General features: G+C 36.6%; 1 protein-coding gene and 1 long non-coding RNA gene across 2 annotated transcripts in view; one reads left to right on the forward strand and one right to left on the reverse strand.

The window, feature by feature from the left end:
• The window catches only part of LOC126912444 (uncharacterized), a 113,460-nt gene that overhangs the window by 13,488 nt on the left and 72,166 nt on the right, over positions 1-27,806 (forward strand). The gene's annotated exons all lie outside the window — the stretch shown is intronic.
• LOC118279904 (protein RCC2 homolog) lies at positions 921-27,541 on the reverse strand. Its single transcript, XM_035599787.2, has 12 exons — positions 27,385-27,541; positions 11,031-11,242; positions 10,529-10,675; positions 10,293-10,368; positions 9,645-9,776; positions 9,212-9,311; positions 7,881-7,984; positions 7,559-7,725; positions 6,036-6,216; positions 5,167-5,244; positions 4,822-4,922; positions 921-4,483 (listed from the first exon to the last, which is right to left on the reverse strand). The coding sequence occupies exons 1-12, from the start codon at positions 27,386-27,388 to the stop codon at positions 4,313-4,315; spliced, it is 1,473 nt and encodes a 490-aa protein (XP_035455680.1). The 5' UTR covers positions 27,389-27,541; the 3' UTR covers positions 921-4,312.

A 27,806-nucleotide genomic window follows, 5' to 3' on the forward strand; every position in this document is an offset into this window, starting at 1 on the left:
CAATGAATGCTGCTGATTTGCAACATATCATTGATATGGAGGAGGAACAAGGTAGGTGATAGCACGCAGCCTTGAGGGACACCTGCGTTTACAGACAGAGAGTCGGAGCATTTGCCACACAGACGCCTACTCCGGTTCTCGAATCCGAAGTTTCGGTTAATTTTTAGCCGTAGGTTTTATTGATTTGGCCATGGTGCGTAGCGAGAGGGGATGGGATGCAGTCTCCTCCTTTTGCGAAGCAGTCATGCTAGCTAAGGAGGAGGCGGAGCGCGTGAGGGAACGATCCTCCTCACGCCCCAGCCGCCGCAGAAGACACTCCGGGCGTCGGAGATCGCGTGACGATCTCCGGCCAACGTAAGTGCGGGTCTGCGGACGGCGAGCAAGGGTAGCTCGCCGCCCGACCAGAACCAGTCCCGTGCGTGCGGCGCGTCGCGTTCCGCGCGCGCCTCAAAGAGCCAGACCACCACAGATGGGGCTCAGTAGGGCTGATACCCGATCCGGAGCTGCGGACAACGTAAAAGGTTACCGGGGCTCCGGCTCAAAGCAGGAGAAGGAACGGGGTGGTTTTTAGTCAGTAAAAGTCTGACACTCCCTCTTGCCTCACCTAGGGCGGGAGAAGTCATTGGATGATTTTCCCCCTCAAAAAAAAAGGTTTTATTGATTTACTAACGAAATTATAAAATAACATTTTATTTTTAATTTCAAATCATAACCTATTTATTTATCTTCATTTCATTCGTTCATTTTTGTTCACAAGGAGTAAATAAATGGAATTGTAGTCGAAATTTGCGAAGTTTCGGACGAAACTTCGTTTTTCGTTGATTAAGAGTAGACCCCCAGGTATTGGTCACTTATTTATTTCTGCTAGAAAGTAAATAGATACATTAGTAGGGTAAGTAAACATAACAAAAACAATGGTATACATTGACAAAAAAAAGTTTATTTATCAAATGTTACAGTCGGCAAGGTTACATTATGACAAATACTTTGTACCCGTTAGTCTTGACAGGAAATGAGATTGTTATTCCTCTGAACAAAATATTTTATAACAACCTTAAGTTATCAGATAAGAACAGGCGATGAGTGAGCGTCCTCTCAGCCAACGATCGCATTAACTTGTGGTGGTGCTTCCGCGGCATAAATCATATGATAATATTGTTCGTTTAACTAGATTTCGAGTAAAATTCAGTCTATAGTCACCAGTGGCCCGACACAGTAATAAAGGTCCAACGAGATGGGGCCCGGCAGAGGGAATGTGAACATACACCTACACTTATAAACACTAAATAAGTACGATCACTTACAGTTATAAAGAATTATAAAGTAGAAAATCTCGCGGACGAGTTGTTCTATAATAAAATTGTTATCATACTTAATCGTATACTAGAATGATCGAAGTGAGGTGGGCGTTGGCCGCAGCGCGCCTGATAAAGTGGACAGTTTACTAACATTACATATTTATTACAATAGTGACGACAGATTAATCAACAAGAACAGTCCACGTTGCGTCATTAGACGAATGCATGCTTTCGTCAAACACAATCGTCGTGGACGTGGGACTCAACTGAATCGAATCAGTTGTACATATGAATGAAAACTTAGGTTTTCATATCTACAACGGGTGACAGAACAGCCTGATCATTTTAAAATTGTATTGCTTTGACCTTGCAAAAGCGTCAGCGACGCCCCAATTCACATCTAAAAGAAAAAATAAAGAATTTCATGACGTATCCCATGCAATACCATAGCAGTGATGCGTTTGATTTGTTCGCTAGCGTTAATAAATTTGACAATTCAAGTTCAATGGGGCAGTGCTAGAGAGTGGCTCTCATCAGGTGCAAGCAAATATTAACTTAGTGGTGATCAGGCAGATCTGTCCCCCATTGTACTTCATGTTCGCTACTTGTTCACTTTCTCAGACACTGGCACAAATTTCGCGAGACTGGTTTAACTGAATCCCGGTAATGTATCTATTGTCAATCACAGTGTATATATCTATAATAAAAAGTTAACAGTTTTGGGTGCTCATTTTTTTTGTGGTTGGGATTTTGTCGGTGTTCCAACAAGTGCACAAGTGTTATTAAAACTATTCTCTGACAACATAAACTGAATGCATATACAAATACACCATGGGAATATTCAGTTGTCAGGAAACAATATGTATCGGAACAGTTTGACCATTTATAACTTTGAAGATGTGGTGAGCATAAATATAATAGCAAGCTATGTAAATTATTATTTTAATGGCGTGTTCACGACTTGCACTCTAAAAGTTACTTGTTCATGTGTATTTGTACTGTTTGTCTGGCTATTTATTCTAACTGAGAAAGACCAATAAGTGTGAATGTCTCACGAAATTTGTCTAAGTTCGACATCTTATACACAATAATATATTTATTAAAATTACATACTTCTTGAAAACCGTGTGCGTCACTCCAGCAAGAGAGTAGTACTTAGAGAGATTTGGTATATCCGCCAAATGCAAATATTTGAGTTGCACTTTTTAAGTTTCTTGCTAGAAGGAAATTATTTTATTCCCACAACAGGAATAGTTTTAAAAATATTTTTTAAGCGACAACACATACTATATTTTTAATCACTAATTATAATAATACCACTCAAATTTATCTTGGAGCTACTTAATTGCTGGGGTAACAACACACTTAAAACCTACCTTTTTGCAACAGTAAATACTGAGCAATGCACATCAAAACTTATATTAATAACCATATTTACTAATTATTATTATAAGGTAATTAAAAAGTAAAAAAAACCTCTTCATTTACAATCAAACAATTCGATGGATAATCAGCGTTTGGGACTTTGATGATCGAATGAACGACAAATGATTTTATGTTACAAAATATATTTGAAGACAGGCAAATAACAATGAAATTGCTACAGCTGTCAGTTTGTTAACAGCTCGATGGGGAATAATAAAGATCGGTAAGCGATGGCAGTGAATCTTCTTACTTAACAAGAGCAAGAACGATTTCATCTCGAAACTACAACATGTACGGTTTAGTAAACGATATGCCAGTAGTTAGCTTTGAGCTATGATCTCAGTTGTATTACTCACAAAACTGCAAAATTCTACTAAAACAATGTTATATGTACATACACATACAATCGGAAACAGGAATATAAATAATCATTTATATTTGAAGTAACAGTAGCTATAAAAAACGAGTCGATACGTTTGGGCACAAAGGTCTTAAAAACCATTTTGGCGAAATTGAGTTAATTAAAACCATACAATTGTGAGTGTAAACTTACCAAAACATTTTCATGCTGTGTATTAACCAATATGTTTTCTTAGATACAAATCCACGCTAACTTTTAAAGTTAAGAATACAGATAAGTTTTAATTATCTATTTTCATTAGTAAAAACAAAAAAGACGATTATTTTGGTAAAAATAACTTTTTTTGCTTTCCTGAAAAGTCGGGTTTTGGTTTATACGACCTTTCTACCCAAAAGTAGCAAAGATATATGCGCTTACATTTCAACGTGTTTTCCTGTGGCGAACGTACTGCTTAATGAATTACTACACTCTATGCAATATCTTATTAAACCATGTCTCAAAAACGATTGTACTTTTAGAATTTCAAATAATTTGTAATAGGTATAGGCAGGTCGTTCGACCATCGGAAAACAATCGTTAAATAGCGTATAATATAAACAATTCAACTATAAAAAGGTCTAAATGCAGTCAATTATCTAGCAGCCGAAGTTAGAACAACATTTACTAACTCGAATTACTGAGTAACATGTCACGAAATCATTCATTATCGATAAATCCAAAGCTCAAAAAATTGCAACTAATACCATTACAAAGTTATAAAATCTTACTAGTTAGGAATTATGATACCTACTGGACAACTATTATAATCGACTTCCAAACTAAATTACGATGAAATTTCAATAGGCCGGCTATTGTAAATGTGTCAGCGTGTGTTTGTTGAGAACGGGAGAAACATGTTACATAATCACTCATAACATTCCATAGTTGCTAGGGACAACCATTTTGAAAGGTCGTGTATCGCGTCCCAATCTCAACAAAAACAGCCAGTAATGACTAAGAGGCGACACTAACTACTACATTAATACAGTAAAGGCATGCATAAGGTAACAATACTAAACTTGAAATTTAAATGCTTGTCCATGTTAATTATTTATAGAAGATTCCATTACATACAAACTTTACCTCTTTATAATATTTATATAGATTGTTCTTAGCTTGTGGATAATAGTTAGTTACATTGAATGTCGTCCCTTAGTGAGGTTCGTTTTTGTGTTGTAATTGAGGCAGTTTATGGGTTGAAGGTAGGCATCGAGGCAAGCTTGGCCTTAACCTCCTCGCCGGCGTCGTCACACAGCAGCAGAGTGTGGGAGTAGCCCATAGTGACCTGAGTAATGTTCAGCCCGTCCATACGAGTCACCTCCTTGGGGCGCGCCGACGACTTGTTGATGTCGCCTGTGCCCTGTAATGAAGTAATAATGTGACTAATTATTAAATGGAAAGCTTGACGTATTTTTACAAATATGGACAAGAAATCTTCAGACTGTCACATATGTCTTATTTGACAGTCTGAAGATAGTTTTGTTTATGCTATTTATGGCTTTCATTTAATATATGAGGTGTGTTTATTGCACTACGTGATTGGCATTAATAGTGATTTCCCCCCTCAATAGTGTGAGCAACACCACGATTCAGGACAATTCAGTAGTATCTTAGTTTACCAAAATAAAAATATCTCATATGCATCACACTCTGACCCAGAACCACAGAAAACATGAATGGTGTTTAAACTGTACTTACCAGTTCCCCATAGGTGGGCGACACGCCCCAGGCAACGAGCGAATCGTCCGCTGCGATCACGATCGAAGTGTTGCTGGTGCCGACGCTGCGGATATTCCAGCCTGAGACATTTATAAATCAATGTTAATACGTTTACTATTGAACCCGATCTCCCTACCCCTTATGTCAACCCCTCTTATGAAGAGTAGGCCTTAGTTCAGCAATACTTCACACAAGCCAATACAAGTTAATAATAAAAATGAAAGTTGTATTTTCATCAGTTTTTCGACAGTTTATAAAGAAAGAGAATTTCGAAAACCATTTGTGTGAGGTTAGTGCTTAAATAAAACATATCTCAAGGCTTACCACTTAGGTCTTGCACCGGCTTTGGGTACATGTTCGCCTCACCAGTGCGTTTAGTTTGCCCAAACAGGAAGAGTCCACCTGTGAACATAATATAACTATTGTATTATAATTGGGCTTTGAGAGGAGAGAGGAAATTGGTCGGCAACCAGTGCTGCCCACAGACGTACATCCACATCAGAGACAGGACTTTAGGATAGGATCAGTTAGTAAAAGAATAATGTTTCATTCCGATTCATGGTCTTTGGTATGTGCTTGTAGAAATGTCGCAGTGTTGCCTTGCCTACCTCTATGATATAAAAGTGCGAGTTCAATAATTGTGTAATACTTTATATCAATTACCTGAGCCTGACAGACTTTATATCAAGTATCAGAGTATGCGATATGGCCAGCCATTGTATAAATCTTATTTATTTTTTTTACTTTTCGTCAAATACAACGTGTAACAAAAAGGGGTATACATATCAAGTTGACGGTTTCTAGATAACATAACAAACGATACGGGAAGGGTTTTTTAAACTCATATTTTCGTGGTACCAAGTTATGAATTTTTCCAATCGCGCCGCCTCACGAATCAAAATTAGGTAGACAGGTACTAGGCGATCCGATTGACAGAAGAAATGTTTCGTGATACTAGCTAGTACCCCTGTCTGTAGTATTGTGACACGTTTGTATGATTTGAAATCAAGAACCATGCGATACCAAGTATTTGGTACAATATTTTTTTAAAACGTATTTTAAACTGAAACTTTGTGTAGAGATTCTATTGAACCTGTATACATCAGGGCTTTTTGATGTATATGGGTATTTTGTTACACGTTGTATATGTAATGAAGATCAAAAATTATCGATGAATGTATAAGGAAAGTTACCGAGTTCATTAACAGCGAGACTGTAGGTGCCGCCGCAGTGCACGGAGCGGACGCCGCGCGACTGTGACTCGAAGTACTTGATCATGCGCGGGACGCTCTCGTCCTTCTGCTCCGCGTGACCTAGTCGTCCAAACCCGCCGAAACCCCAGCTGTAAGCACGCTTCCTCGAATCTATAGCCACCTGGAACATTCATTCATAATTATTTTTTGTAAACTATAATATATTGAACCATATTTATTTATTTTATTAACACCTTCATTGCCAACAAAAACTGTTAAAGGCTATTTCTCCACTAGTGTCGGACAGCGTTGTCCGACATGGCGTCTAAGGTGTTAAGGCTTACCAACTAAGATACGTACAGAAAATCTTAAAAATATGGGAAACAACAGTTAGTGTAGGTATGCTGTATGAAGCAATTTAAAGAAATAAATAAATAAAGTTCAAACATAATAAGAACTAAGAGTATTACTAACTAGCCTTGCGGAATTATTAAATTCTTTCACAGTATGCTGTATACCACGGATAGAGTCTTCTTGGGATTTTTTTCTATACTTTTTCAATTAATTGAATGCTATTTTGATACATAGGATACCACACTACGGAGCAGTATTCTATGCTACGTACCAGAGCATAGTAAAGTACTTTTAATGCTATTATTGATTTACATTGTGTAGTATTCCTATTTATAAATGCTAGCATTCTATTTGATTTATCAATTATTGTATCTATATTAGTTGTAAAACGCATTTCCGAAATAATAATAATCCCTAAGTCTCTGACCTGTGTTACACTCTTTAAAGCTTGTCTCTTCATAGTGTAAGATGTTAAGAATTTGTGCTTCTTGCGCGAAAACTTTATGTGATAGCATTTGTTGACAATAAGTTCCATGGCGTTAGTAAGTATCACAACATTCTATCTATTCATTTTTGTAATTTTCGATTTTGACGATTTTTGTAATTTTTAAATGTACGCAGATGATCATCTGCGTACATTTCAAAATAAGAGTGATGAATGCAGTATTTTAAGTCATCTATAAACATAATTAAAAGTTAATTTATATTTTCTTGTCAGCCATTTCTTTAAAATATCTATACTAATATTATAAAGCTGAAGAGTTTGTTTGTTTGAACGCGCTAATCTCCGGAACTACTGGTCCGATTTGAATAATTCTTTTTGTGTTGAATAGTGAATTTATCGAGGAAGGCTATAGGCTATAAAACATCACGCTATGACTAATAGGAGCCAAGCAGAGCGGGTGAAACCGCGCGGAAGTAGCTAGTATTATATATAATCTATTCAACTAGTATTATGGCATTTGCCCAAGAAGACAGTACATACAGAATTTGTATTACAACTTCGTCAAATCAACAGCACAAGATGACTAAACATAGATGATGATGACTGATGCTAAACATAGGCCAAGCCCAATGACTTATAAGGGCTAGAAAGATAGCCAGTTCGAAGTAATGAGACCACACATATAAATTCAGTGGCATCCTGCAACCTTTATCATATAACTTACAGTATGATTATTCCCGCAAGAAAAGTCGACAATCTCTACGTCCTTGACGATGTTGATGTGGCCCTCCTTTGTCTTTTCGAAGAAGTGGGCGACATGCTTCGGAACTGTCTCGAAGTGGAACGACAGCTTCGTTGAGGTCACGAAGTATTTACCGTCGGTGTTGTGACCTGTGTTGCGAATTAATCGTTTATGTTTTTGTAGAGTAAACAAGTAGACAAAACATCTTAATTATACTCTACTTTCTGTGTCACACTAATTTTATGCAAGGGCAGACCTATGCATTAAATATTTACTGCAGTAATGCTTGATTGAGAGTACTTACCGAGCTGGCCATATTCAGGCAGTCCAAATGAGTGCAAAGCTCCGTTACAGTCCAGGATCATGGAGAACTCAGCACCGCAACCAACCTTCACTACTGGAGCACCACTGCAAAACAGATAACATTGTTACAAATAAATATAGGTATCAACTTATTAACCTAATATTATGTCGCACGAATTATATTTTCTCTCTCTCATCGCACTGACTTCCTTCACTCTTCTTTTTTCATTCAAGCTGTTCTTCTGTGGAATGCGCTCCCCAAGGAGATCAGAGTGGCAAAAAATCGCAGTTCCTTTAAATTTAAAGTCCGCGAGCATATAATGAAAGATTGGCAACTCAAGACAATTGAGGAAATTGAGGAAACTTATTTCTCCATTATGTGTATGTATATGTATGTAATGTGTATTACATGTATTGTATGTATTATATATGTATATATATGTATTATATATTGTATTGTATTCTTATATTATTAATTGTACATTGTATTTTTATATTTATTCTTTTGTGCCTGTGTTTTGGCTTCGCATCGATCCGCTTCATTTCTCTGCACTACCCTATGGTTGACTGTTAGAGAATGCCTTAAGGCATTAAGTCCGCCATTCACTGTATTTGTGATGAAGAAATAAATAAAATAAATAAATAAATTTTCGAAAACTATTCATATATGGATGGATAATACAGTTGAACGTTAATAATTCATCATCATCAGCCTGAAGACAGAACAAAGGTAGTTAGTTCTCCACGTAGAATAACAGCTCGTCACCTGCATCCATTGCAGTCCCAAGATCCCAGGGCATACTCGCTAGTTTGGCTTTGGTGAAAGGCGGTAGAAAAGTTAGACAAAAACATATTCGAAGTACTGATTTTTATATAATATGAACTGAAAGCCCAAAGATAGGTTTGAACTAATTAAACATTTATTCTAAGTAAGAAAATATAAAAATACCTGGCGGACATTTTGAAGGGAAAACAACCAGCGATTAAAAAACATATTTGACATAGACAAGTCGTGACATCTGTCAGTTGCGTTCACAAATCCTAACAATATGTCACATAGAATATTCCAAATAAATATTTCATATTGACAGACCGTTCCTGTAGGCGCTTATTCCTCCCAGACGCTTCAAACCTCATAAAAAAATAACTGAACTTTTGTTATAGTCGAAGACATGATGCTTAGCATGATGCGAACTATTTTAATACCTTATGTGGACAGCCAGACCAATCCGAAGGGCCAAATATTCTTATAGTCGTGATTTTTTATTTGAAGCGATCCGAGCAGCGAGTGACACCGCGCCGGACTAGTTAGTAGCGTAATATTTTACTTGCCTGTATCGCACTCGTGTGGGTTTCAACACTTGCGGCGTAGTGTTCCCGATGCCGCACTGTCCGCACTTGTTGTCGCCGCAAGCGTACACGGTACCCGTGTCTAGAATAACAGAAACAAAAAATTATAAAAATATTCAGAGTGGCAGTGCGAGAGTTTTAACCTACTTGCTTCTATGACCAGATGCACGAATGTGATGGGACCTTGAGAACTGTCTAAGGAATGTAGTACAAGTGTCGCTTTGTAGTTCTCGTTACCTCTATGTGACGTAGGTAAGTTTACATATGTAAGTACATTACTAAGTTCTTTTCTATTTCATATATTGACGGTGCTCGGGTGCTTATTAAATTATTCCTTCTATTTACCAGACCCATTTACCCATGTTTCTCACTATCCCTAACGCGCCTGCATATTGAAATTCATCATTTAACTGACCTGTGACAAAAAGCGTGTGGTGTCGTCCGACGGCGGCGTGGATGATGTTCTTGCCGCGCAGAGCCGGGACCGGCTCCGGCACATTGCGGGTCACCGTGTCTCCAAACCCAAGTTGACCGCAAGTGTTACGACCTGGTATAAAATAAACAAATAGATTCAGTTATCCAAATCTTAATATTTACTGTACTGCTAAACGGACCCAAGAGAATCAACAGATCCAATTAAGGAACTACATAGGTCAGGTAGCAGCACTATCTGTTTTTTTTTTTTAATTGTGGTCTTCACCCTGTTAGCCAATCATAGATATTATGCAAAACTCGTTTTTGTAGAGGAGGCCCATAGTCCAACGGTAAACTCTGATGACGGGGTGCTTTTTTTTTGAGGTGGGGATATCATCTAATGTCTTCTCTCACCTCGGGCGAGGCGAGAGTGTCAGACTAATACTGACTAAAAACCACCCCGTTCTTACTCCTGCTTGTCGAGCCGGAGCCCCGGTAACCCGCTAGGCAGTCCGCAGCTCTGGGTGACGGGGTGCTAATGCTTTGTCATACTCTTCGTTCACGCTTTACAGACGTAGCAGGTAGACTAATGTAAGATTTTGTCTTCTTGGTTGGGGTTGTCTAACAATGGTAATAAAAATATACTAACCAAAAGTGTACACCTCTCCATGTTCATCCACCAGCACTGAGTGGCCAGCGGAACAGCTACTGGCAATGAACCGGTACTGAAAATAATAATGTTACTTTGTTAATGGCCAATGACTCGGTACTTTGGGTGAAGAAAGAGGGAGTGTCAAACTTACTGACTTTTGATGTTCTATCCTGGATATATAGTTCATACTTATTGTACAAACAAGGACAAAATTAAATAAAACTATTAGTTACCTTGCGATCAGTAAATTTGTGGAAGGTGTAAAGGTTGGGATGCGTCCTCTTAGTGGGGTTGTTGTCGCGGCGCGCGACCAGGTCCCACGAGACCAGGCCAGCTATCATCAACACGCCTGGTGTCTTGTACAGAGCTTTCAGTACCTCCTGTACAAACAAAATGGTGGTTAGTTTTGATTATATGATTAATTAGGTGTGCAGTGACTGCAGAGTAGGGCCAATTCCTCAGCTTCCTAATCCCTAAACCCAAAAGCCTGGCAATGCACTTGTAATTCCTTTGGTGTAAAGGGGGTATCCATGGGCGGCGCGCTTACCATAATAAGGTGATTCGTCTGCTCGTTGACATGTACTATCAAAATACATTTCACATTCATCATAATATATCATCACTCTATCTAGTCTCAGATTGCAGACAGCATTTCGATTTTGGGGAATTCTCACTAATCTTAAAATTTTGAATTCACTACTGTCTTTTTCAACTAGAACAATTCTTAATACATACTTCAGGTAACCGCACAGTGGGTTCCTCTTGCATGGGTGAGGGGCTGCGTTGCTGTTCCTCCTGGGGCTGCTCCTCCACGGGGGAGTCTTCGCTCTCTTCGTCTTCGGAGACTTGCTTCTTCGGCTTCCTGTGCTTGTTGTGACGACTGTTCCGCGGCGCCGAGTGCCGATACGGCAACGGCTTGCCATCCTTCGTCATACTGCCTCTAGGAACTGAGATATATTGTGATTATTAGTACCGTGTAATAAATGGCATGAAAGCCTTGTTAACCATTAAACGGCACTCACAAGTGTGATTCCCGTCAAGGTGTCTCGGGTTCTATGTAGGTACCTATATTTTGGATATGATTGCACGGCAGTCATATTTGGCTAACACAAAAGGTGCACCTATGTCTATACCTTCGGTGGATAATGTTTCTACCTGTAGGTACTATTTCAGTTTCCTGAGTGCTTTCGATACACACTAGGGCTCTTAATCATGAACTACGTCAATGTAATGATTATGTATTACTAAATCTAGTCATTTTTCAGGAGTTATGACAATACATACATAACCGTATTACATAATTATGTAAATATTATTACATATGTCTCTTTCCAGACAAGACAAGAAAAAGAGGTTGCTCTACGCACCGAGAACGCCTTGAAAAGCGATTGGTCCATGGGGGACTTAATGAAAGGCAACCTTTCATTAACACTAAAAAGAAAGCTCTTTCGCAAGCAGCTTCTGCCCATCCTCACCTATGGTGCACAGACCTGGTCTTTGACAAAATATCAGAAGTCCACAAGGTTTGCCTGCGAGCTATGGAGTGCAGTATCTTGAGTCCGTTTATCGGACAGAATAAGAAACTCCACACTGCGCTCCAACTCTCTCAAATCGCTGACGTTGGCTGAAAAAGCCGCAAGCTTGAAGTGGAACTGGGCTGGACATGTCCGCCGCATGTCGGACGAGCGTTGGGCAAAACTCACTACTGACTGGAGCCCACTCAACGTCAATAGGCGTCGCGGCAGGCAAAAAGGAGATGGCGGGATGAACTCGATTCCTATGAAAAGGATTGGCCACAGAAAGCTCTATAAAGAGATGAGTGGAAGGAGGGTAGGGAGGCCTTTGCCCTGCAGTGAGACGACCATGGCTGACAAAAAAAAAAATGTAAATGATTTGAATTGATTTGGATGACGACTATTCGGTGTTTTGAACTATTGCAATCACGTAATTCGGGCTTTACCTTTGCAATTTGTTTGTTTGTAAACTAAACAATGTGTGGACAATAACACGGTATATACAGACTACAGACTTATTATTCTGTGCTACAGACATGACTTTGAATTCGATGAATTCCTCTCGGGAGGTGATAATCCAACTAATTTCCTACAAAATTAGCCCTGAGCCCTAATTCATTTGTTTTTGAGAATTTTGAAAATAATTTTACGTTTCTGGGTAGCTGACAAACCAAGGAATTTTTTCTAATAGTTTGTACGCTTAGTGTCATATATATTTTTTTAAATAAATCTAAGTAGTTTTCTATTGACCAAATTTAATTAGTGACACAAAACAAAATTTGATAAGAATTTACTTGCTATTTGAAAACGAATATTTCTGCCATTATTAGTATTAATAAATGATTACTGTGGTTAATGTAAATGATTACTATTGGTTAAACAACTTAAACCAATATTTTTTTATTTATTGAAGTTTTTGTAGTCAATTCGGGATTTTTTTCCAAAAACCGAATATCTCAGAAACTAGCCACTTTCGGACAGAGACCTCAGGGCAAATTTTGTAGGAAATTAATTGTATTATCACCTCCCGAGAGGAATACGTCAAATTCAAAGTCACCCTGTATACGCTGCAAACCGTCAAACTAGCCTCTTTGTGAACACGAGCGTAACAGACCAGGATGCAGGTACAATATTCGACCTATGTCATTTAACTGTACTGGCTTAATTCCATTTTCATTTGTAAACAAAAGTACTCAAAAACGAAAACTGAGTGAGAAGCGCAAAGTTTGATTAAAATTCAACTAGACGCTAGACATCATTCAGTCTGTCTTTGTGCTGCAGAAAAGAGCAATTCGATCAATTTATAACCTTAGTCACTCTCTTAGGGAACTATTTAAAAATGTTATTAAAGAAAAACTGTACAGTAAAGCGTTTTATAAAATAAAATACTACTTAGATGATAGTCAGGCTTGGGAGTGAGCCACTATAATGTCCACACGGGTCATGTTGACATGATTGAAACATATAGTTACATTTTTATACAATTTGACATAATACTAGACATTAATATCAATAGATATTTTTTAACATATTTTTAAATTGTTAGTTGAGGACCGTGCGAGAGTTTGCTTAGTCATTTCACTTTTAGTTAATTATATTCTGACAGTGTGAGCATTTACGAGACCTACCCAAATGTTCTTTTGGTTGATATTGTTCGTCGGTTCATTCAGCAACAGCCGTTAGCTGAGCTGATTGTAAACTGACACATGCGTACTGCCATCTGAACAGGCCCGCTCATACTGTTGTGGTTCTTTCCTCTAAAGACCACCATAGAATCAACTTGCACGGTTCTCTCACATTATCCTCTATTTCATTGTCTGGACTTTAAAAGAGACTATGTCCTCTGAGTTTGTTTCGGCATTTCTTCTCAGGATAGGCAATGCGTGCCTCATCTAGCTATTTCAAATATTTACGTATAAAAGTGTTATTTTATAACCTACTTATAGAAATAAATATCATTTCATTCCAAGTGGAACAAGCACAGGGGCAAAATTCGTTACAGAATATCGTTATCATAAATAAGTTTTGCATGCAGTGCCCTGGCCGGTACGCAACAAACACTTAACAAGTTAACACGATTACTTATACTGAGAAGCTCGCCCGGGGGCCATGTCCTGCTCCTCGCATAAATTAAATTAATATAGGCAGAATTGAAGCACAAGGGGGCCGTGTTTCAACACACACAAATCACATCTTTGTTTATCAAATGAAAATGTAGCTACTTTTGTAAAATCATAATACAGTCAGGGGACGAAGATACTGAAATATTCATAATGAATTATTGTCCACAGCAGGTTTAAAGCCCTGAGGTCTCGGTCGATTTAAGCGGTGGTCGGTGACATTGATATGCTAAGATGTTAATGTTTGAAAATAAGATAACATAGTTAGCCGCCGACGCTAAATAAGTGTGCCTGGGATAAATTATAGAACCTAATAAACGACTCAGGTACATTGTCTACCGCAGCTTGTCTCGGTGACGACAGATGTCTATGGCCGGAGGCTAGCTTATTATCCTGTGGGCTTGTCGAAATAATAGATATATTCAATAAAGAAGCCCGTACCTACAGATCAATAATCTATTTAAATATACTTGAAAGCCTCGCGACTTAAGTACATATTGCTGTCGCTACATTACACCTTAGATAAACAGAGACAGTGAGATACCTGACGGCACGTAATAATTTAGAAGTTTTTGGGCGTTCTTGTAGGTACTGTACACATTTTTTTGTTTAAAATCACAATACATGTTACCGAAATCCCGTGCAGCTAGTCTAGCTAAATAGAATGCTGTTGATAGAGAATGCTTTCTCAAATTAGTTTTTTTTTGTATTGTCTTTCGCAAAGGCGAATACGATTACCTCGAACGATATCCTCTATGTATGCGAGTACAGTGTACAGTATTGAACGGAACAGGCTAAACTTTAGTTTGGGCAAAGATAATGCTTGGCAACCCATTACAAGTTTGTTAGTTTACATTCTCGTATTCACTGAGCTTACAGTATCAGATTCAAAATACAGATGTAATGGGCATTGTTCATAATTTATAAAATTTCGTAATTGAAAAACCATTTCGAGGAATAGACTTACTAATCATTATGGACTAATTAAAAATTTAAAATATTTATTATGTATTGATATTTCGTTAAAATACGGTTGACCTTGCTTGTCCTTCAAATCGCGTCATAATAGGACGTATACATTAGGATCGTTGCCTCATGTTTCAAAAATTAAAAAGTTTTGAATCAAGCCTACAACTGTCAAATATAAATGTCATGTCAGTTTGTTTCGGTTTTGTTTACAAAAAATACATAGTTTCAAATTCTAAGTTTCTTCTGCATAAAGTGAAAATGGAATACAGAAAGTGCTTTGTTCTAAGTTGCAGCAGTAATTGTAAAAATAGTCCAAACAAAATCTTCGTTCGCAATAGGGATGACTTACGATAGAAGTGGTGTCGAGAAGCTGGTGCGAAATATTACAAAGTTTATACTTTGTATTGTCGCGAAGATCATTTTAATGTAAGTATCACAGAAGTAATATACTCCTATGATATTGTCAGTCCCATTATTGTCTATATCATATGTTAAATTACGTTTTATCACAGGTTTTATTGTTTACAGCCTATATTAAGGTTATTATTATTGACAGTTCTATTCAGACAGCTATTATTGACATTTGTACTTTTTTAATGCAACCACACTATGGCACAGATACTATCGTTCTGTGCCTAATGATGACGTCACCCATATCAAAAAGTGTAAAATCTTAAATAAATATTTTTGAAGTGGTTTCTGATCCTTTAATCAAAATATTCAAATTAGTTTCGTTAAATGGTCTATATTATCGAAAAATTCAATAAAAACACAAGGTAATTTATTTTTAAACAATGCCCATTCAATTAGTGTCTGATACAGAAAGTATCTGTGAAATTAAAATATCAATTATAATAGGGTATTATCCTACTAGTCAAATTCAATACTTTTATCGAAATGTCAAAAACGTTACTTTTCTATGAATTTTGTATGACATTGCAAATTATGACGTCATAATTTTTTTGCGTCAAATAGCATACTTATTACGCAAAAAATAGCAAGAAAAAGGGTAGCTCGCCGCCCGACCAGAACCAGACCCGTGCGTGCGGCGCGTAGCGTTCCGCGCGCGCCTCAAAGAGCCAGACCACCACAGATGGGGCCCAGTAGGGCTGATGCCTGATCTGGAGCTGCGGACAACGTAAATGGTTACCGGGGCTCCGGCTCAAAGCAGGAGAAGGAACGGGGTGGTTTTTAGTCAGTAAGAGTCTAACACTCCCTCCCGCCTCACCCAAGGCGGGAGAAGTAATTGGATAATTTACCCCTCTCAAAAAAAAAGCTGTAGTTAACTTTTTTTATTTCATTGGTGTCTTTAACTCAGAAGAAGGTACTTGTTGAACCTACGGTATTGCGGATTGCATGGGAGTTTACATATTTGCTGAAATTACGTTACTGTTCACCTCTCGATAGAAGAAAGATTGCTACGTACATTATATTACAGACAGACTCAATCATGTCTGAGACGATATACCCTTGAGTTGTCCGCCACTCGACATGTTCAGTGCATTGTATGCCAATTGTATCAAGTGTAAGAAGGACCTAACAATATATCATAGGTGCACTGCACTGCTTGACACGGGTCGATTGACAATGCGCTCGGCCAATTGATCACAATTGCTTATAAGTGACATACTGTCACGCCACCGACTACAAGCACGGTGAACTTTACCTCCGGGCTTACGCTCGAATGGGTTAATTCGAAAGGAATGATACCATGGCCTCTTTGAAGTTGTGTTTCAATCACCTTCGAGAAGGAGGGCAATTTGGGTTTAGTTTCCTAAATTTTTATTTTAATGTCTATCTGTTAATCGAGCCCTGCCCTATTAATCGAGTAGTCACAAGTCCGACTGCCGGGCAAGAGGTATCGGGTTCAATTCCCGGGTCGGGCAAAGAATTGCTGGACATTTTTCAGTTTTTCGTAATTTCTCAGTAGTAACACTAAGCACGGAGTCTGGAAATGTGCTTAGTATATGGCAATTTGCTGACCCCTTTTGCCATGGGACTTACAATAAATGTTGAATAGAGGGTGTACATTGTACAGCTCCGTTCGTTTAATAAGTAAACCTAGTTCACTGTATGCAGGCTGCATTCAGCGAACTGTAACGTACCATAACTGGCATGCAGTTACTCAACAAAACGCATTATAATTTATAAGTAGTTCTGTCGTGAAAATGCAAGAATGGTCGTAAGCGCAGTTGCAGAACATAAGGGTCCGGGTTCGAAAAAATGGTTGGGTTAGTTCGGAGTGACAAAATTAAATGTTGGGTAGATAAATGGTAATAGGATTTTTTTTGTATAGGCATGCTATGTGCTCAATGATATTAATAATTTTAGAGTGACAAATATGTACGTAACCTATAAATCTTCAGCTATCGATCGGTCACGATTCGATATATGTAAATAAATAATAATAATAAACAACTTTATTTCTAACATACATTGAACACATTAAAAGACCCCTGGCTCCCAAACTAGGCCTATTGCCTGTGACTTGGGAGTCAGTTCCTCCAGAAATACAATTACATATTCACATAGATACACATATATATAAAATCAACATTATTAAGGTTGAGAAAACAAAACATCGTGAATCTACGAGTATACGCAATCCACCGCTATCACATTGTTATTATAACGTTTCGTGCATCGCTAGCCTGTAGTATCTGAACCTCTCTTTGAATCAGTTTACGTCGACAAGCCTTTGTGCACAAGGCAAAAGCACTTGCTAGTCAAAGGTTGGGAATTACAATGTAAAACACTGGCTTTTATTCGGTTTGGAGCCTTTGGAACAAGAATGAATGTCGCTAATAAAGCGTTTTTATAATTTTAAAGAATCCTCTATAACTTTAGAATACTAATTAATTGTACAATAAAATACTTCTTTTTTATGTTAAATGGGCCGACGTTTGGTCGCTATCTCGCCTTTTATACCTCTACTCTCATTTTTTAAAGGTAATTAAATTCCCTTTTGTCCGACATACGTTACCAATTAAGAAAATACTTGTATTGGAAAATATTTATCAAGAAATGAAAAAGAAAAACGCTACGTGACCTATTTTCTTTGTTCCCAAGTGTATTACTTGGGAGCAGGTACAAATATGGTTCTAGGTAATTTTTTTCTAACTATGTATTATAAAGTATGCTGTTGCATAGAACTATACAATACACAAGATACATTAATTTTAATGCAAGCTTGGTAGATTGAAGTAGAAATGAGACGGCATTCACGCAAATTCTAACAATAGATACGCTTGAAGAGCCACTCGTTTTCCAGGGTATAACAGAAATTCTACAGGGTGACTTTGAATTCGACGTATTCCTCTCGGGAGGTAATAATGCAACTAATTTCCTACAAAATTAGGATGAGGTCCCTCGTCCGAAAGTGGCTAGTTTCTGAGTTTATCAAAATTTTTGGTTTTGATTAAAAATTCCCGAACTACAAACACATCAATAAATAAATAAAAACTACTGATTTGAATTAAGTTGTTTTAATGTTTATTTATGTATTTGCAACTGATAGAGAGAATTCAAAGTCACCCTGTATATAAATATGCCATTAGAAACCTGTACGATTCAAAACGGTTTCTTCAGTTACATTGTGATAAGGTGTATCGTGTACGTGAAGATAGACAAAATTCCCGAGAAGGGACATAGTACCATAATTATAGTTATACAGCAACCGTACCTAACAAGTTGAATAGACACCTACTACCTATACTTATTTAAAACTTCCAAAGCGTGGTGTTAATCCTAGATTATTACTAGATTAGCTCGTTATGTAAAGACATTTACTGCCACACTCAGAGTCATTTAATGCTCACTTAAACTATTCCTTAGTAACGATTTTGTATGGAAAACAATTGCTAAGGACTGAGTTAAGTAACCATTAAATGACTCTGAGTGCGCGAGTTAGCTGAGATCTTATCGAATCTATTTACGTAAAAATTACCCATACAAATGTGAAATGAATACAACAAACTGTTGCAAAAGCTCCCCTCTAGAAGCCCGACAGTTATTGTGAAGTTGAAAAACTCTTTAGGTAAACGCTCTGGTTTATTTTTAGTACAGTTTTATTAGAAAAAAATAATAGGTGGGACAGGTACAAATTATTCTCCGTGTGGCACGGTCGCGGTGGTAATATGCCGCCATGCAGCAAGTGTAGTATTCTGTGCCAATGGAGACGGTAGATCTCCCTAGAGTTGTACTGTACCAAGCGTTAGATAGTAACCGCCAGAGCTGGTGATTAGAGGACCCGGTTGCCTTTATGAATTCAGGTGGTGGCGACAGGGGTATTTTCAGTGAGGAAGGAATCGCATATCCCAGTCTTTTTAATACAACTACAGCAGATAAATCTCTTTTCGTTCTTAAATTCGTAAAACGGTGCCCAATGGTCCTTATTTTTCATTGTGTACAGAAATACACAACGTACTACTTGATAGTTTACTCAATAATTTTATTAAGCAAAATACGGATATTTCGTAATAAATTAATGTAGCACTCAGATAATTGCAGGATTTTGTACTGAATACAATTGGAACTAATCCATTAAGGGACCCTCTCAAATATATGAAAATCGATCCTGCGGTTTGCTGTATCTACACAAACACATTTCATTATTCATAACAAGCTGTCCGGCAACTTCGTTCCGCTTCAGAAATAATGAGATGTGGACTTGTTTTAAGGAATAGGTTACAAAAGAGCAGACGAATTACCTGATGGTAAGCGATCAGCGCCACCCATGGACCAGAGGAGTCACAGGTGCGTTGCCTTTTAAAGAGGAGTATGAGTATGCTCTTTTCTAGAAGGTTTGAAGGTCGTATCGGTTCGGAAATAACGCCGACGACAGCTTATTCCACAGTTTTGCTGTGCGAGGTTGTTGGGCTGAGGCTCAGAAAGTTTCGCGAGAAGCGCACAGTTGTGGACTGACAACAGACAGAGTCGGAGCATTCCCCGTCGATAACGACCTTAATACTTCTGCCAGCAAGGAAGCAGGAGACCCATTTGCACAATTTCTCAGGAAGCCCTTAGGAGGGAAGCTTCGAAAGAAGCGCTTTATGCCAAACCCGGTCGAAGGCTTTCGCCACGTCCAAGCTAACTGCCAACGCTTCCCCCTTAGACTTGATCGCCTGTGCCCAACGGTGTGTCAGGTAAACCAAAAGATCTCCAGCCGATCGACTTTTACGAAAACCGTATTGCTGCATGCTATGCAATTTACATTTCTTGTACATTGATGAAATTAAGTGGGGCAGGATCTGGCATTGTCATTTATCTTTATCTTTCCTTCCTGACGCTATAAGTTCAAAACGCACGAACCGATTTTCACGGTTTTGCATTCGTTGGAGAGGTCTCGGGCTCCGAAAGGTTTATAGCAAAGAAAATTCAGGAAAATTTCAAGAGAAAAAAAAAGAATTCAGGGAAAATACTGGCGAAACGGAGTTCGTCAGGTTTGCTAGTGAAATATAAAACATAAAGTCAAGTATTAAGTCAAGCTCTTTGCATGTCCGTAAGTGTGATGACCTTATCTCGCGAGCGCGGCGCGTGGTTGAAACCGTTACTTTATTTTTGAATATGGTAAGTTTCAGTGACGAATTCTACCGAAAGATTTAAGACAATAAAATGATTTTACTGTCAAAAAATTAAAGGGATACCATACAAGGAACTGATAAAAAAATCTTTTACCTTACCTATTAACTTTAAAAAAGATATTAAGGTTCCTAAAATCCATTTTTCGTCAAAATCAATTGTTTGAAAGATAGGGACGCTTTTAAAATAAGAGAGTGAGAAAACTAAAAAAAATATATGCTGTAGATTTCAACGAAAATTGGTTTGTAATTTGTATATATGAGATATCACAATTAGTTTTTAAGAAATAATACATATTCAAAAACCGCAAATATAACTTTGTCGCTCATACAAACACTATGTAAAACCAAGTAATTATTTCACTTCAATAATTTTTGTATTATGTATGTCATTTACTTGCTGCTACGGAACCCTTAATGGGCGAGTCCGACTCGCACTTGGCCGGTATTTTAATATGGCACCAAAACTATGACTTCGGTTTTATCTAGGGATTAAATATACCATTTTGGGTACAGTTTCGGGAACATTATTGTGACAATAAAGGGTTATAGATTGAATAGAAACATCCAAGTAGCTGCCGTTTACCGCCACACAACCACCCACACCGGTTAAACAACCCGCCCCGTCCTTTTTTTTTTGTAGTGGAGAAAGTCATCCTATGTTCCTGTTGTATGTATCCTGTTTAATTATGTTTTAGTTATGTATGTAAGTTGCTGTAACTGGTTGTCTTTTTTTTTTCAGGGGGGAAAATCATCCAATGACTTCTCTCGCCAGGGCAAAGCAAGAGGGAGTGTCAGACTCTTACTGACTAAAAACCACCCCGTTCCTACTCCTGCTTGTCAAGCCGGAGCCCCGGTAAACCCGCTAGGTAGTCCGCAGCTTCGGATAAGGCATCAGCCTTCTGTAGAAGTCTGATGGCTCTTTGAGGCGCGCGCGGAACGCAACGCGCCGCAGTAATTGGTTGTCTACCGTTGTAACTTTTGAATTAAATAAATAAATAAATGGCTCCTCCCGCCTTGAGTGAGGCGAGAGGAAGTGTCACTGATTGACTGACTGACTGACAGATCATCAAAAGTATAAGGCACTTTTAACAGACATAGAGGCTTCAAATTTAGAATACACTTAGTGTTTAGTATCTACATTAAGGGAAAAATCGAATATTTTGTAAATTCGGTCCAGTTTTCTAGATAAATCAACTGCATCAATAACTTTGGAAACCCATAAAAATTTATGGGATTACAAAGTTATTGATACAGTTACATTTTAATGTTTAATGGAATATAATTGTTGAAACTACAAAAGAAGTGAGATACCATCAAAAACATCATGTAAAAAGCCCAAGTTTCTACCGTATAAAGTTATGAGATCCATGTACTTAATACCATGTCGATTATTTTATTTAGTCCCGATTTAAGCGACTTAAGTTATTATGTAAATTATTATTTATTATGTCATTTATTTATTTAAGCACTTTACTAAGTAGTTATTTACATTTTTAAATATTTAATTTAAATATATATATGACGAAGGAGAAATCTACGTGGTGTTTTGAAAAAGTGTGACGTCATCATTGCTGACGTCACAGTTGTTGTTCTCACGATGGTCACCCATTTTGGGGCTTAGAAAAACTTCACGAGTACTGTAAACTTAGTTTATTCAACTCCCAGAGAGGTCCGTACTGTACGGCGATCGGAGTGCAACTGCCCCCATTGCCTACAGTGCGGGCGTATTTATAGGACTCGGCGCACGAGCACGTGCTTACAAGTTTTAGGTTAAGTATTGAAATTACAATGATAACGTTAATTTTACATCGTGTTAAACTTAAAATAATCAACTGATGATTAATAAACTGATTTTTAGGAAAATCAAGTGAATTAACCAAACTTATTCTACTTTCTCTGGATAATTGATGTGGTTGCGCCGACATATACAAGGTGTCCCTGAAATCGACGTAACGGACACTAGATGATCAGCAAGGTTCCAACTGTTATCAGAAAAATATAAAAAAAAATCCCAAGTCCTATAAAAACCTAAAGCGAAATCACGGGTAAACAGACAATGTTGTTTGACAAGAGATTCTCGCTGATTTTCAACGTGATGATAACAAATCGCGTGCAAAGTGTTGTCTAGTGCATACGAGGTTGTAACGTATGATTTAAGTACACTAGAAGAATTTTTAGTAAGTTCAAATAAATTCATCGAAACGGAGTTTCGTTGAAAAATCTTTTTTTGTGTCGAATCTAAGAAATAATGTGCAAAGTGCTATATCATTTTATAATCCTTATTAAATGCGCCAACTTTGGTGAAATTTGCCACTACTAGCGCCATACATAATTTATTCAGTACAGTCACTTAAAGTAAGGTGAACATTTTATTCAGAGTATTTGGTTCCTCTAAAACTAACAATGTTTTCCAATCTAAAGCAGTTGGCTAAGAATTTATGATTCCATATTACTGGAGCACTATTCAGGATAATGTAAGGAAGACTGCAGACGAAAAAATAAAGATTTGTAGCAACAATAGTCAAAAGATTGTACACAGGGTGTACATTTTCGTGGATTTAGTGTGCATAAGTCACTGTAATTTAAAAACTGTAGGAGTTAAAATTTTTTTTATTTTTTTCTGATAACATTTGGAACCTGCCGATCATCTGATGCCTGTTGGACGTCGATTTCAGGGACACCCTGTATATATAAACATTTAAAAATATAAAAAGCAGTAGCCCACCAGTAACGGGATAAATCCAAGCTACCGGCGGTCAGGGCTCAAGAGAGAGGAATTTCCGGACAATACGCGCTGTGTCCAGAAGTACTGCCTTCTGCATCAGGCTCTTGATCCAACCGTCTAACGTTAGCCTACTTAGGTGTTGGTCGAGGCTTTTGGCTATGAGGCCATTGGCAGATACGACTATCGGCACAATGATTGCTGAATCTACATGGGACCCATTCTAAATATAAAGACTTTGTGAGGGCACATACGGCTGGCTTTCTAGAATGGGTCCCGACTGCTTAAATTTTGCGATGACTTTCTTGTTTTAGGGTTTTTTCATTTTAATATTATAAAGAAACGCAGTCGGGTTTTTTAGTTTTTTAAATTACTTTTTTTATTTTAATTTTTTTAGTTTTATTATTTTTTCATTTTGATATATCTAGTGTCACTCTCACACTAAATACGAATCAAACGACCCCTATGAAGCGGAAATCCATCGAGTCGTTCAGGCTAGAGACTGAGAAATATTCGAATTTGGCGCCAAAAATCCGCCATTTTGTTTTTTTATTATTTTGATATATCCAGTGTCACTCTCACAGTAAATACGAATCTAACGACACCTCTCAAGTCAAAATCCATCAAGCCGTTTAAGCTAGAGAGTGAGAAATATTCGAATTTGGCGCCAAAAATCCGCCATTTTGTTTTTTTAATATTTTGATATATCCAGTGTCACTCTCACAGTTAATACGAATCTAACGACACCCCTCAAGTCAAAATCCATCAAGCCGTTTAGGCTGCAGAGCGTGCCAAACAATTATACATACATACATACATACACTCGAAAAATATAACCCTCCTTCTGGCGCAGTCGGGTAATTATGCAAAATTAAGCTTTGCTAAAAGTAATTGTACCAAATAAAATTCTACCATCTTAAAAATATGCCTTTGTAAATTCGGATATATAAACATTCTGCAAAACATTACGGTATATTCGTTTAAAGAATATTCTGCCAAGTGTGTTATGCCAAACAAATTTATAATATTCGGAGCATTAATATTCTGCCAGATAGAGGGAACCCGTCGACAACCTCATGAGCTAAATCAAGATAAATTATTATTTAAATTGTTATCATATCAAACTTACATTTATTTTTCGTTTTAAATAAAATAGATTGCATGCAAACACAAACATATTTGTTGACATTTCTCGTATTATAATAATTGTTTAGTCTATTTCATGATTACGAATTATGATGGTCTATTGCATGATTACGTGCGATGGCCAGGTCGATCAATTTTATTTAAAACGTAAAATAAGTGTAATACATAAAGTTAATGTAGAAAACAATATAAAAAAGAAGGACCAAATAAAATACCGAATAGGGATGATGCTGGGAAAAAATTAAACAATCTATTTACTCCGTCATTTAGGTAAAGAAAAAATATTAGACGCGTAAATTTTTTTTTTTTTTTTTATCATGTAAGATTTAATAATATAACAATACTTAGATAAAACGAATCAAAGTCTAGGAGTGGTAGCAAAAACGTCATAATTATTTATCTACGTATTAAACGTACCTAGAAATGACGTCACGCGACATTTCAAATCATTATATCGCGGAAAGAGGTTTCCGTTAAAATAGACAAGACAAGACGGACATTAAAATAAAAGTAATCATCTACCTTATTGCTAAGTGTTGGATTAAGTAATAAAATAACCATTAAATGTGTGTGCCGCAGTTAGGTTCGAATACTAGGTAGGTCAAAATATTATTGGGTGTTTTCAAGACATTCTATTACCTATACAAATAATTAACAGTGTAGTTTGGATGATCATGATTAGATATATTATTATGATGTTTCCCCTTGGTGATATAAATAAAAGTTCGCTTTGCATGTACGTAAATTTGCGAAGTTTTTTCGTTCGTTTGTTGAATTAGAGTAGGCCCCACAGAAGTGGGATTCTCCTTTCACCAACATATCGAAAGTGAGATACCACCTTATATCCAACATATATAATATCTATTATATAAAAATAAGTCGGGTTTTCCTTCCTGACGCTATAACTCCAGAATGCATGAACCGATTTCCACAGGTTTACATTCATTGGAAAGGTCTCGGTCTTCAAAAGGTTTATAGCAAAGAAAATTTAGGATAAATTCAAGAGAAAAGCAGGAAACAGGGAAAATAATTAGTTTTGCTAGTAATAATCTATATATATGTAAAAATCAATTCCTGTTTGTTAGTCTCGCTAAAACTCGAGAACGGCTGGACCCATTTGGCAAATTTTTGATCTTAAATTATTTTGACTTCCAGGTCCAGGATAGGTTTAAAAGGTGAGAAAAAGTTGTTTGAGGCAGTTCAAAATTTGCCAGGTCACCTAGTCTATATATTATTATAAATGATATTTTTTTTATCTGTAAATAGGTTATAAAATAACACTTTTACACGTCAATATTTCAAATAGCTAGATGAGGCCGGTAAAGGTTAGTTAGTTTGAACATACTAATCAGTGGAACTACTGCTATGAATTGAATAATTCTTTTAGTGTTGGATAGTCCATTATTATTAATAGATCAATCGGTGAAAACCCTCGAGTAGCTATAAATATTATGACAAAAAAATTACTATAAATGTATAATATGTCATAATAGGAATTCAAACTAGTCTTTTAATAAAAATGCTAAATAAATTATCAAATGAATTATAATCAGGGTAATAAATAAATATTAAACTATTTTTAAGTATCTGTAAGTTGAAATCATTTCATCGACTTATTGCAACACATTCGACAAAATGTATAAACTCACTTATTTCTATCTGGTATATTTTGTAGGATATGTCAAAATAAGTCCACTATAGTATAAAAATTGAAATTACCGTTTTTGAGAACAATTTCATATCAAAAGTGATGGTTTCATAGGTAAATATTAATTTAAAATTTGCTGGTGCAACTTAATTATGAAATATACGCTTAGCATCGCATAGCAAGATAGAAGTTAATGATAACATATTATAAGTTAAACAGTAAAAATTATAAAAGAAACATTATGATGTAACATATAGAAAAGGTATGCCTATGTGCAGTAGGTACAAATTAATGATGTAGGCAAATATAACTGATAATTCTGACAAAGCGAAACATTTTTATTTATACGTTTATTAGCGTTTATATTTGTTGTAAAGGTAAACACTTCATTCTTTTAATATATACTCATTCACGAACAATAATATTATTATATCTAAACCTTATTTATTAAATTAATTAAGCTTGAATTTATGTTTCCTGTCTAGTTCCAGTGTTTAAATAAATTAGAGAAAATAAAGTAATAAAAATACCACAAGAACAATTAATAATAATCTATGATATAAATCAAAGCAGTATGTATTAATTACATATTAGTTTCAGTTTTGTTATTATATTAATCAGTAAATGTTATTGTGACCAATTAGATCCATGTAACACACAATTGTACTGTTGTTATTTTTCTCACATTCCAATAACATAATTGAATGAAAACTAATAATGAGCATGAGCATTTCAAATATCACAATTCACTTCATATTACCTATAAACGAATAAAACTTTAAAACTTCAACTGTACTTTTTATATCGTAATTCGTAGTTCAGCAATTTAAACGCTATTTTGTTTTCTTACCAAATAAGTAAAAGTGGCCCTAACTACCCGTAACACTTGCAGTAAAGTAGTACCCGTGTTATATAGTTAATCGAATCATCCAAGATAATCGCGCGCTATAAGTATTTATCAATCACTTAGTTGTTATATTCAACTGTCTATAATAAATTACGGTATCGAGTCAGTATTCGCGTTTCGGCAGACAGTTTACAACAGCGTCCGTTAAGTAGGTAGGTACCTCGGCGCATCATCCATATTATAACAATGAAAAAGAAAACCGTTATGATACATTATAAAAAGTAATATTCCCAGATCTTATTTATCATACAAAGTTGCCAACCCACAACAACCATTCACAAGTTAACACTTCAATAAAATATCTCTTTACTTCATTTAAAGTGAATTAAACATAATTTTTCAACTTCGAAGAAAAGACACAGTACATACGTGCCGACACGTGCAATATTTCTTTTACGTCCCAATATTAACATATTATAAATAAAAGACAATATAATAAACGCAAAGGTAATAAATTACTGTTAAAAATAGTTGTACTTACTCATATTGAAGCAGAAACAAGAGTCAGTTGTTTAAAAATAATAATCAAAAATGTCTGTCACAAGCTAAGCACGACAAAGTTATTACTCTACTGTCTACTACCCTGGCAGTCTGGCAGTGGTAACCAGTGTTGCCAACTTTATTTTTACCAACCCAACAGAAACCACTAAAACTTAGTGGCCTCTTAAACATCAAGATCATCATATAATTTAAAAAAAGGATGTTCCCAACCTTTTTTTTTGATGAGGCTCCCCGGATTATGAATAATATATCCATGGCCCCCTTTACTCTTTCAATAAATACGCACATTATTAAAAAGGTTATTATTTTAATTGCTAATAAAAGATTTTTATAGTCGTCTGACTAAAAAATCAGTGTGTTTTAGTAGAAATAATAAAATTTAAAAAAATATATTTATAATTC

Source organism: Spodoptera frugiperda, chromosome 25 (genome assembly GCF_023101765.2).
Source record: "Spodoptera frugiperda isolate SF20-4 chromosome 25, AGI-APGP_CSIRO_Sfru_2.0, whole genome shotgun sequence".
NCBI lineage: Eukaryota > Metazoa > Arthropoda > Insecta > Lepidoptera > Noctuidae > Spodoptera > Spodoptera frugiperda.